Here is a 12,217-nt window from a genome sequence, read left to right on the forward strand (position 1 = left end):
CATTGAAACCCGACCAGCAAGCGGAACCGGTGACGGCAATTATGCTAAACAAAAATATGTTAAACCCCGCTTCGTTATAGTGTTCACTTTTTGTTTGTCATTAGTTGAAAGTGAGGAGCCGTAAGATCACCATAGTCGTGGTTTCTGGTAAAACGAAAATCATTTACATGAAGCGCGGCAGAAAACGAGCAAAATACAACTTTAGGGTTATGGACATTGTGGCCGTTCGCCAAATCCGCGTATCGACATAAATTATTCTTTTCGCACGATTACCTCTTATTGCCTGTAAATTTGTACTTTTGATTTTAATGGAAAATGACAAAGCCCACAAGAAAAATAATTAATGTTTTTTTAAACAGCACGATTGGGCAGTTCTTTTCATTAAGGTGGCATACACTTTTATCAAGTTAGAAACATCACTTAACATGTTATAAAAGAGTATGTCAACAAGACGCATATACTAGGTTTACAGGATCCTTCTCAGTGCAAATAAAGTAACAAACTACAGCCTGCCGGTTGAATTCTTTCGATGGTGTGTTTTTGGCCGTAATCATATCTTTTAATAAGAAAAAAAAATGTTTTTATATCATAAAGCTGAAATTTGCAGAGTCAAGGGGGTGTCTGACAGGCTTACCTACGACCTCTATAATTAGGGGAAGGTTGCCCTAGATGGGACGTTGCCTGAAGCGGGACTTGGCGATTACATCGACGTTTCATTAGATAGCGTCAATTCTTAATTATTTTTTGAAGCACCCAATGGTAGCCATCATTTTAACACAACCACATTTCTGTAGGCTGACGGCGTTTTTACAACATATCAATCTAAAGAAAATAGGGGTGTTTATTTGCTAGTTTCATTGTTTTATATCTATGTTATTTCATATTTGTTGAAGTTGTAAAAAAACATTTCGAGGCTTACGTATACAAGTAAGTTGTTTATATTATCTTTATATATATTATCATAGCCTACCTATAAGCAGCCAGTATATTATATCTTTATATGGTGATGTGAGATTACGTAAGATGGGACAGGCCGTTCCCAAGTGAGGAACTATTTGTTGCAACCTACATTTTGGGTTATTGTGACAAAAATTGGACTAGCCATTACCTCTTTTTAAGAAGCTAACATTTTGTTATAGTTTAAAATTTTTCAACTAACAAATTTCAATATAGTTAGTTTTAAATTTTTGATGTATGACGTAAAACATTTTACACGGTTTCCTAAACAAAAACCATACATATTCGAATTAAAACAAAATTATTGTTTAAAAGTCCACTAAAAAAACAAACAAGCAAACAGACAAGATTTGGCCTAGGTCGTGTGTGTTGAGAGCTATTAACACAGGCAGAATACTTTATAATGTATTCAATGTAAAAATATAGACACAACACAAACAGTCACTCTTTGCCACGCACTTGTCCTGTTAATTTAAAAATATTAAATTTTCCTTACCACAGCAAATTCGTTCTAAGATTCTGTGAAATTGTTCTAAACAGGCTCGTTTTAAACTTATTTAAGTGTAGCGGGTGGAGTTAAAGTTGTTTTTATTGCTTGTGGTACAAATTGATCAGTTTAAAACAGTGGATTCTTCCTGTCCCATCTTGCGAATCACACTGTCCCATCATATGAAACTCTGGTTTCCAAAGACGGGACACAACAACATTTTTTCTAAGATGATTTAATAAAAAAGTTGATAAGTTAGAGGCAAAGTTATAAATGTTTTTAAGCCTTAAGGGCGGAGGTATCAAGTAGGCATGATATTGTTTAAAATTATTGTTATAACTGAGAACTATAATCATTTGAAAAAACGTGTCCCATCACGGGCAACCTTCCTCTAGTTACGGACTTCACGCACGATGCCGACCACACGCTTGGGAGATTCAGCATTAACTGTGCACTAAAGTCTATAGGTGTTAACTGTTAAGGCTATACAAAATACAAAAAGCTTTAGTTTTTAACGTGTTTTTGTTTTGTCTTTTTGATGTGCTAAACAGTTTTGCATTAACCAAAAAGAAAGCTGATTAGAGTTCCAGCGGTCGTCAGTAACACACCAAATAAGTGAAAAAAATGAGCCCTGAATTAGGCGACCTTGTTAAAATTGTCATCAGAATTATTAACTTTATTAAACCAACGTCGTTAAAGTCAAGAGTGTTTGAACATTTTGCGCCGAAATGAATGCATAGCATCAAATTTACCGTTTTATTATTCGTCCAGATGGCCTTTGCTTGGAAATTCCTTTAAACGAGTTTGCAAACTGCTCGATAAACGTTTTTCTAACGACAAAATAACGACGAATTTGCCAGTTGTCTAGCTCAGAGCGAAATATTATTAAATTTTGTTAACTTGTATGATTTCTTTGAACTGACGAACCAAAGATAACGTTATAAAGCTACACCAAGTTACGTCAAAACGAGACGTCATAAGAAGTAACCTTTTAGAAAACCGCACAGTTCGATTATGTTGTTAGTTTTGTTTTTGAGAGGTGTTAAAGCTATACATAACAAAGGTGTTCGTATTCGCGCAAAGATTTTCGAGAGGGCGATGAAACGCACGACGTCTAAACATTTATTCAGACTCGAATTTAGGCAGGGCCATGGCAACGTGTTCTTCCCCTGCTGCCCTGGATCAGCCCCTGTTCACCACCCACCCAGGATTTTCAGTCCTTGTCGTGATTAAAATTCTAAATATTAATCAAGATAAACGTCGAAAGAGAAATTCGAGTGGCTGTTTCACATATTGTCCCGAGATTCGATTAAATTTGTAGAAAAAACACAAGTTTCTTAGGATTTAACCATTAGTACAAATTTAAGAGTATCAGCTTTTCCGCTTCTTAAGGTTAGCATTTTATAAATACTCAACTTAATCTGAGCTTCATGCGCTGTGTTTTGTATATATTTATATGTACTTGATTTTTGCTAGTTTTCTCATGCTTAGTTTTGATAAATAAAAATCACTAAAATCCTTCGTTGGGGTCGCAAGAAAAAAAGTTTGAGAAGCTAGATTCATATCGGCGGGCAAAAAATCCTTGCTTGATTAACTGATTCCGGTAAGCTGCCCTTAAGTACTCTGATGTACATATCAAATGCAAACGATTGGATAATTTTTGAAACGCTGATCTAAACTGCTTTAAAATGGCAAGGCTAAGAACTTCGTGAGATTTATACTTTACTATACCATGTGTGGTAGCTCGTCCGTCAGTTAAGAATGTCATCCGTCAAATTTTTTACACAACTTATGGATCTACAGTAAGCCGTAGTTTTCGTCTTTTTTAAAACAAACATCGAATTAAAAGAAATAAATTACGCAAGAAAACTTAATAGGAAGTCGTGCTTGAACATATACTGCAGCCGATGTCGTAATATTTATCACGAGTCAGTCCGTTGAGATATTTTGCCAATTGTCGTTTTCTGTCGATTGAGCATGCTTATTCTTCCACATTTGGTGCAACAAACGTCGTCTAGGCGGTGAAGAACCTGTAACAATGTGAATTCGTAAGAACTGAAATCCTTCAAGACAGTGTCTCTCAACCTTTATTTCGTGGCGACCCAAGCCCTAAGAGAAGCTTTGGAGAAGCAACTTTTTCACTGAACTTATAAAATAGAACAAAACATACGACATTAGCATAAATAAATCTGAATTTAATTATTAGTTCAAGTGATGAAAAAACGTTTAATAGGAATTTTTTTAAATCAGGACGCCTAAAAAACGCTCATGGTGCAAGGTATATAGTGCACCGCAATCACACCATCCCCCAAAAAGTTTTTGTGGCACAACTGCCAAAGGCAGCGTTTCTCAACCGGTGCGCCTGACAGGTGCGCCGCGAGCAAAAGAAAAAAAAATTTAATATATAAAACATGTATTTTTACTTTTCTATTAAGCTTAGCTCATTGATTCCACAGTACTTTAAGTAGAAAACACAGGAATGCCTACAAAGCAACAATATCTAAGTCAGATAATTCATATAATACCATATTACTAGGACCACCGACATAGTAACGCCAAATTCGCATTAATGACAGAATAATATCTAAAACAGTCTAGATAAGACCTGAACATGTCGAATTAAGCGAAATAAGACAAAAATTACGCCTAGTACTGTAGCGAAAGGGTATGGGATGATTGGGGGTCACCTGTTATAGGCATTGGCCGTTTGCTGTCGGTCGACATTTGGGCGCCGCTGTTTTAGCCCAGGATTTTTCGCCTCTGTTTTGGCTTATATAGGCGGTAGTTGGTGTTGTTAGCAATTGGGCTAGGGTTAAAAATATTCGGGCAGTTAGTGTTAGTTATGGATGGTGTTTGGGGTTAGATAAAAGGTTGTATTGGCCTTATTTTTGCCATTTAGTTCTGATTCCGATTTCGTCTTTTTAACGCCTTATTCCTAACTGTCTTTTATTCCGAAGTTGACGTTGTTTTTATTTTGGTCTCAAGGCTGGAGTCTCTTTGATATGCAACTGTAAAGCCTATATAATATAAAATGGTAACAATTTAAGAGAAATACAGGTACACCTCAAAAATTTCGCGCTCGCTTCGCTCGCAAAGTGCGCCGCCTCGTTTTCAAATGTCTCTAGGTGCGCCCCAAACTAAAAAAGGTTAAGAAACACTGGCCTAAGGTGACAAAAGACACCTTTTGACAAGCCTTGCATGATTACTGGTTACATATTTGTACTCAATAGTCATATAGCCTACACACAGCGAAGCTGCAAGGGAAAACTAAAGTGCTTAAATATAGCGCCGCTTTTTTCACAAAATTTAGTTTTCTAAACCATATATTATTATTTTAAATTTTGCACAATACGAACTGTTGTGATAAATTTAGCGGTGCTAATTATCTGGATGTTGAATTTGTTTTAAAATTGGTTTGACATGACGGCTTTGGGAAGTTTTTCAAAGAGGAAAAGGGGACCAAGGGGATGAAAATGGTGGAGAACAACTGCTATAGTGGTTCAATACTGGACATTGCTTGATATTCAGAGTCGACCTCAGATCGTAAATCACAGGTTACAGAAAATTTAGTCAATCGGACTTTTTCCGTTATTTCTCTTCAACTTATAAATGTTAAGTCAATACCTGACAGTTAATGGCGCGATGTCGAAGTTCTTCGTTGTCTATATTCCGCTTTGACCATATCTCTGGCTTTGCGACAATAACTCCATGGACCGTCATGTCACTGAGCCGATGAGAAGCAAAACCTCGACACAACTTTGCATCTGCAAGCGTCTCCATCACCTAAACATTTATTTTAGCAAAATAACGAATTAAAGTTGGTGCAAACGCTTTGATCTACCTAATATTCTAAATTAGTAAGAAAAATCCATATTTAGTTGTTAATAAACAATCGTTGTCGGGATTTTGTCATTTGGTACGCGGGAGTGCTGCTTCAGGTAGGCAGATAGACCTTTACTAAAGTCGTTCATAAGAGTGTTTTTGAAAATTGGTTTATGAATTTTTAAAACGAATCCACAATATTAAATACAAGTTTCCCTAGGTAGCGTATGTATATCTGCTAGACACAAACACAGAAAAAACAAAACAATAACAAAGCAAAAGCAACATGCGTCGCCTAAACACACCTAGAGGTCACGTAACAAGCGTCAGGCGGCACAATAAACTGTTTCTAAACCTTAAGATATTTTGTGGTATAAAACAGGCTTGTATTAGTTGTGGGTAATAACAACCTACAGAAGGAATTGTGCTAAGTTACATTATACGCTATAAGGAATTTAACGTTTCCCCTCTGGCAACACAGTGCAACATAGCTCACTGGTAATTTGGGTTGAAGTTTTTGGGACGTTTATTGCACTCTAAAAGGTTAAAAAGTTTGCTGGAATTTAAATGTTTGCTTCATGCGCCTGAGGGTTTCGCGTCGATGCTTCGACAAAACAACTTCAAGCATTGGTGTTGGTCTGGTCTCGAAACAATTAGAAGAAACTTATCAACATTACCTGCATAGTGCTATACCGCGACGCAAATCATTTTTATTGCGTTAACTTCAAATAATTCAAACCTTGAAAAAGTCACCGAAAACACTTTTAGCTTTAAATAAAGGCAACATTGTCAAACATTATTCACAAAAATTGTTAGCGTTAATTTGAAACAAACTCTGGCGCAATCTTTTTTGTAATCGTTATTCCGCGTTTTGTTTTTCCTACGTCCTCGAGTGCATAATGTGGTGACTGCATAACGTTCATAGTACATAAACAATACCTTATCGATGCTCTTCCAGGTGCGTTTGAGGTCGGTTATTCCCCCAACCTCATCTGCATAAACCTTCTTTCCCATAACGTGGATAGACACCGACCAATCGTCGTAGATCCTCAGCTCACGAAACACGCGAACGCCATCACACAAAGTATCGTCTTCGAAGAGAACCCACTCGAAAAAGTCCAGACGTGCTTTGTCGGGTCTTGTTGGCGTTGCCGCCCATCCCGAAGGGTGAGAATTGTAATTCTTTCAAAAAACATTACTTTTTAAGAATTATTTATAAATAAAAATAAAAAAGGTTCCAAACTTTAAAAGGTTGTGCTGGCCATTAGAAGTAACAAATTTTGAAAAATAAACTATTACTTTGTCAGTTTTTATGTTGTATACCGATCTTTAAGCTTAAAATCAAGCTGTCCATAAAGAAAAAAAAACTGTTATTACTCGAAAACTTAGGGACACCTAAAACCGGGTATTCTTTTTTTACTAGTCTTGTAGGAATACTTGGAAACGTGGGAATAACATCGCTTCTTTAAAACGTCTGGGCAATAAATCATGAAATTATCATAGATGGATTATGAAATAATCCGAGATTTTGAAATTGCGAAAACCGATATATTGTGTCCCATTGTACAAAATTTTTTAAATATTTCTAGAAGTGTATTGCTATTTTTAAAACTATCTGATAGCTTTTTAACTCAGTTTACTGATGATAAACGACAATAAGTTAATTAAGTACATTCCTTAATATGAACAATTTGATAAAGGAGAGGCATTAAATTCGCCGTTAGAATTTAAAGTGAGATTTTAAACGGACAATAAGATAATACCGTTAAAAACCAATTAAAATTATTTCCAGAACCTCTGTGGATACCCTAATCTACTTCAATTGTGTAATGTAAAACAGTATTACAAAAGTAGTACCTTTAAATCTATCCACTGCACCATTTCTTTGGGTGAAGTTTGTATAGGTAAAACAGCAGGTTTACACAATCCTTCATTATGAAGTGTATTGATCGTTTTTGATTCAGATTTCGCATCTGACAAACACGACTGATTAAAACCATTTTCAATTCGTCGCACTTTAGCATTTTTATCCAGTTTTATGATACTGACTTTAGGCGATTCGACTTCTCCTTCTGCAGCACCAAGTAGTTTTCGTTTCGATGAGATTTCTCGTTGAATAACGGACACACTTTGGCCGCCACGGATCGGCACAGCTGTTTTTATTGACCACACCTTACTCATTTGCGGCAAAGAGTTGGTTTGTACTATTTTAGGAAGAATAAGCGACTCTTCAGGCTTTAATATGTTCGCAGAAGATTTGGTTATTTTCGAGTCTGCCTCGCTGTCTGCTATTGTATTTCTCAGTCTGTCAATGTGGGACTCCAGTGCGGACCGTCTTTGAGGATTCTTGTTTGTTGCTGGTGGTAGTGTTGCGTCACGCCACACAACTTGTCCTCTTGTTGCTCTACCGGACACATTAAACTTGGAAGTGTATAAAGTATTCGTTGCAGTGATGCTTTCATTCGCCGAGATACAAGTAGAAACGTTATCTTCATTTGCGTAAATGCTGCTCAGTTCTGATGGCAGCGTTGGCAATGTAATGTCGCTGAAATCGTTATGACCATTTTCGTCCTTATTATTCGCAGACTGTGTCTGGTGAAATGACTTCATAGGCACCATAGATGGCCTGTAGCTTGTTTTGACTGGTGAGCGGTAATCTTCGCTTTTAGATCGAATATTTTGGTATACCCATTCTCTTTTGCCACCCCTCATCGTCCTGTTACAAAAACGTGTAAGGTTGTGCCAATAAGTATAGCATTAATGATTAGTTAGGCAGCAAACTATATTTTTTTAGTTAAACATTCGGTATAATAAGTCAAATACTTTTAACCAGAAAACCTAAAAAGCGGTTTCTATTTAACCTTTGCGGTTATTTAAATACAACGTTAAAACGGTCGCTATATTTTGTCAAACATTATCACGCGACCTAAAGAGTTCACATAAATTAAACAGCCTGTTCGTACAAGTTCTATTAAACAGTTCCAAATAAATTTTGGTCAGAGTTTACGTACACAAAGATTTATAACAAAAAAGCTCTGTAACAGCATTTAAGATAGCAACCTTCTCTTACGAAAAATATAAAACAAATTTGATTTGACATTATAAAAGTATAGCAACGTGTGTAAAATGACTTACTTGCGCATGTGTTTGGCGTTCGGAAAAACAACCTTTATAAACTTTCCAACTTGAGTCAGGTATTGAACGTACGATTCTTGATCTTTGTTATATCGCCTCATCACATCCAGACTTCTGACGTAAAATCCCTCAGCATACTCATAATGTTCGCGGAGCCTGTCCAATAGTCAGGAAGTTTAAAACCATTTTGGTAAAATTAGCTTCTCAATTACACAAAGCTTCAAAACCCTAATAAGAGGTATCCCTGGGTACAGGTTCGAAAAAGTGAAAATATGTTTGGTTTCTAATAATGTGACAAGTGAAAGACCGTGAGATGGGCGGGAAGAAAATCTTGCAATGAGTGTGTTTGCACCCAATTGCAAACATAATTTTGTAGATATTTAAAGCTTACCAACAGAAATACTAAGGTGCGTTTAACATTTTGGGACAATCTACTTAATTTTATCGCATACGTTGTAATTTAAATCGCCTTCTTTGTCGCGACAAAAGTTATTGTTCGATTAATATTTTGTGGTGCCATTTTGCAGTGTAATTTTCACCGTTTAAAACCTCTTTAGTCTACATTTCTAGTGGATTTTAAGATAATGTACTTATTTTTAGAGTAAAGCGACATACATAAAAGCACGCACGAAATTACAGGCATATTACATCAGGCCGTTGTTATGATATTTTGAATTCCAAGATTTATTTTCTGTGTAAACATATTGTTGTTTTTTTTACAGGTGTACATATGAACATTTCTCTACAGCAAAACAAAACATATGGGTCAAATTACCATTCTGTTATGCTAGCCTTGCACGGAACTTTTTTCTTTGCGTGGTAGCTCGCAGATTTTCTCGTAAAAGGGCGCGTATCGCTTTTTCCGTAAAGAGGGCTTTCCTCCCGGCGAGGATAAAGCAGACTATAAAGAATTCCAGAGTTCCGTACCTTTCGTTTAGCCCCCATTCGAGGATCCGTAGTGTCCTTTTCACTGTAACGATCTATTTATTAGGACAGTACAGCCCGGAAGATTTTTTTTTTAATTAAAAACGACAAGAGTTTTTCTTGTAAAATATATTTCTATGTTGGATATTCAGAATTTTGAAAAGATAAAACTTACCTATGATCGTCCACGGTACAGTCGTAGTCGTTATCGAAGGACTTAATTCGCCTAACTCTTGAAGATCTCCGTAAATCAACAGCTTCAAACAATGAACACAAACAAAAATTAAGCCACTAGATGACTTGGACTATAATACAATCTCATTAGTTGCAATGAATAACGTTAGAAAACACAGCTGTTTATTGCGAATTGTAGTTATTTTATTAGCTATATGCTAACATTCTTCGTTTCCATCGTACTATATCTGGGTATTGCAAAAACTGCTGCATGTAGACAAACCTATACGTGACTGTAGACAAACCTAAACGATAACTTATCCTTTATACGTCTTCTTTGTTTTGTCTTATGCTGGTTATGTACGTATTTTTTTTTTTTTGGATAGACGCTCAGCGCAATAGCTGACCTCTCGCACTTCCTGTCTTAGCGAAAATAATAGCGGCCTCTTAACTGAATGCAACAACTCAATTAGGAAAAGACTGTACCGCGTTCTGGCTTATCCTTTACCTTAGAAGGAAAAGTGAAATTAAACCTTTTTTAAGAAACAGTTAAGGCACTATATGAAGACAGAACCCGAAAATGGAAATCTTCCTGCGCTATATCAAAGTGGCTTGTTTGTCACCAGAAACACGCCCAATTAAGTATTTTAACGATAATAAAGCGCCGTATACTTATTAAACGTAAATGCTTAGGTTAACATTTGGCGTATTAAAGGCGTGCACATCAAAACTATGATTAAATCACTCAGTTGGTGGCTGCCTATACTCGGGGTCCTACGACAAGCCAGCTTGCGGGGCTTCGTAAAAATATACATGCTTTCGGAATAGAATATCAAATTTATTTGTACAAACGTCATGCTATTGGCATACAGAAACTATTATAAATGGTCAACGATTTTTCTGTCTGCGTTAAGGTATGACCGGCCGGGGCAAAATATAACCTACAGAGGCAAATTATAACCTACAGTATTTAGAACGGCTTACTTGTTTCGGGCGTTGTTTGCATTGGTGGACTCGGTGATTCGTTTACTTCCGATTCTTGTTTGGCGTCATCCTCTTTTATGCAGAGGTGGCGATAAACCCATGTCCTCTTGCCCTTGGATGTGACCTTGCAACGCTCGATGTTTGGAAAGATACGTCTGAGAAAATGCCCGACCTAACGAAATGAAACGACAACACATTTTAAGCATATTTTGAACGATTTATCATTCCGCTTGCTGGAAGAACGCCCAATCGGAAACCTTACCATAAATAAATATTCTAATGACAGCACTAGGTAGTATTATACTGACACCGGGCAGCAATCGTCCACAAATTTAAAAAAGACTTACCTGAAAGTTGTGTAAAGGAAACATCGCAAAATTAGGAAAATCTTTCTCGTATTGCTTGATAACATGTGATGCCGAAGCATTGAATCCTTCACGTAAAACAAAACGACGACGAAACCTGAATAATATTTTATATTATTGTATTCCTTACAGGTCAAGTAGCGAGCGCCGCGACCCAGTGTCCCATAAAGGTCCTCGCATGCTCTATTTTAGGCATGATGAACTTTTGACGTAAACTCACACCAGGTCTCTGTTGTAGCGCCAATACGAGGGTGGTAAAAAACAAAAAATGGCAGTGGAAATTAGTCGTCACAGTTAACTATATTGGTTGGACGTATTTTAATATGTTTAAATAACTAGATACGATTTCCGCAATACATTCAAACCCCATGGCGATAGTCTTTTGGGGTTATCAACCACTGTTGGCGAGTTTTGTACACTTAAAGGTTAACACACTTAGTTTAAAACAAAATATAAGGAATTTTATAAGCATGAAAAGTAACAAAGGATCTTTGGCATGTCCTCTTAGTACGACGTACATGAAACAATGGAAAACATGTCGGTCTTACAATACTTTTCATTTTAATAATAATCAAAAATCATATAAAATATGCTTAGTTTTTACCATGTCAGTATTTTTGGATTGTGGTTTCCCAAAGACGGTAAAGTTTTTTTTCTTCCGTATGAAAGGTCTTTCATTAATAACATTTTAAGTTCATCCGGTTGCTGAGAATAATGGTAACCGTCTTTTGGATTTTGGTTAAAATCCGAATCTTTATTATCACCTTCAATGGATTCTGCTTGGTCTACAATCGAATCGGGATTTGTAATTTGAGATGCATCATTAGCTTCACCGTCTTCCACATTGTCACCATGATCGGAAATTTCTAAATCCGGAGGTGAAAGGGATTCCGGTTCTGCAAGGTTTTCCTCCTCTTCGACAGTTGATCTATTTTGCGCCGGTGAACCTTGAAGTACACAGTTTAATGTGAACGTGACAAATTATTTCGATATCGCCGTAAATTATTATTCAATATCGCCGTAAATTATTAAGGCATAAAATAACTTACCTGTATTTGTACGAAATGTTTGGTTGACTTGATGGGGATTTGGATTTTTACAACGGGGCATGAGTTTGGTAATTAAATATTGGTCGATATTAATTTAGGTTTAAAACGTTTGAACTGAAATTATAAAAATAGTTAATATTGACAACAGCAGTTTATTCATATTCACAATTGCCGAACAGCGTTACCTCTGTAGCCCACGATTGACCAAACTTATACTCATCGCGGAATAAATTTTTAAATGAATATTTCGCGAGCCACAATAGTAAATCGACAGATTACAGCATTTGAATATTCGTTTTTTTTGTGAATTTATATCTATT

General features: G+C 36.4%; 1 protein-coding gene across 1 annotated transcript; it reads right to left on the reverse strand.

The window, feature by feature from the left end:
• Positions 1 to 3,196: 3,196 nt before the first annotated feature.
• Positions 3,197 to 12,012, reverse strand: LOC146160285 (uncharacterized). Its single transcript, XM_083385497.1, has 11 exons — positions 11,898 to 12,012; positions 11,453 to 11,795; positions 10,831 to 10,945; positions 10,484 to 10,655; positions 9,501 to 9,582; positions 9,177 to 9,371; positions 8,402 to 8,557; positions 7,124 to 7,982; positions 6,206 to 6,448; positions 5,069 to 5,227; positions 3,197 to 3,474 (listed from the first exon to the last, which is right to left on the reverse strand). Exons 1-11 carry the CDS (start codon positions 11,956 to 11,958, stop codon positions 3,367 to 3,369), a joined length of 2,493 nt encoding a protein of 830 aa, XP_083241623.1. The 5' UTR covers positions 11,959 to 12,012; the 3' UTR covers positions 3,197 to 3,366.
• Between the last annotated feature and the right edge of the window lie 205 nt (positions 12,013 to 12,217).

Source organism: Ascidiella aspersa, chromosome 3, assembly GCF_963924565.1.
Source record: "Ascidiella aspersa chromosome 3, kaAscAspe10.2, whole genome shotgun sequence".
Taxonomy (NCBI): domain Eukaryota; kingdom Metazoa; phylum Chordata; class Ascidiacea; order Phlebobranchia; family Ascidiidae; genus Ascidiella; species Ascidiella aspersa.

Bases quoted from the DNA above. Each gene is read 5' to 3' on its own strand.
- LOC146160285 (XM_083385497.1), bottom strand. From the start codon at position 11,958: ATGCCCCGTTGTAAAAATCCAAATCCCCATCAAGTCAACCAAACATTT. The intron at 6,449-7,123 runs GTACTACTTTTG...GTTTTTTGAAAG, and splicing joins TGCAGTGGATAGATTTAAAG to AATTACAATTCTCACCCTTC. The intron at 5,228-6,205 runs GTATTGTTTATG...ATAAATGTTTAG, and splicing joins CCTGGAAGAGCATCGATAAG to GTGATGGAGACGCTTGCAGA.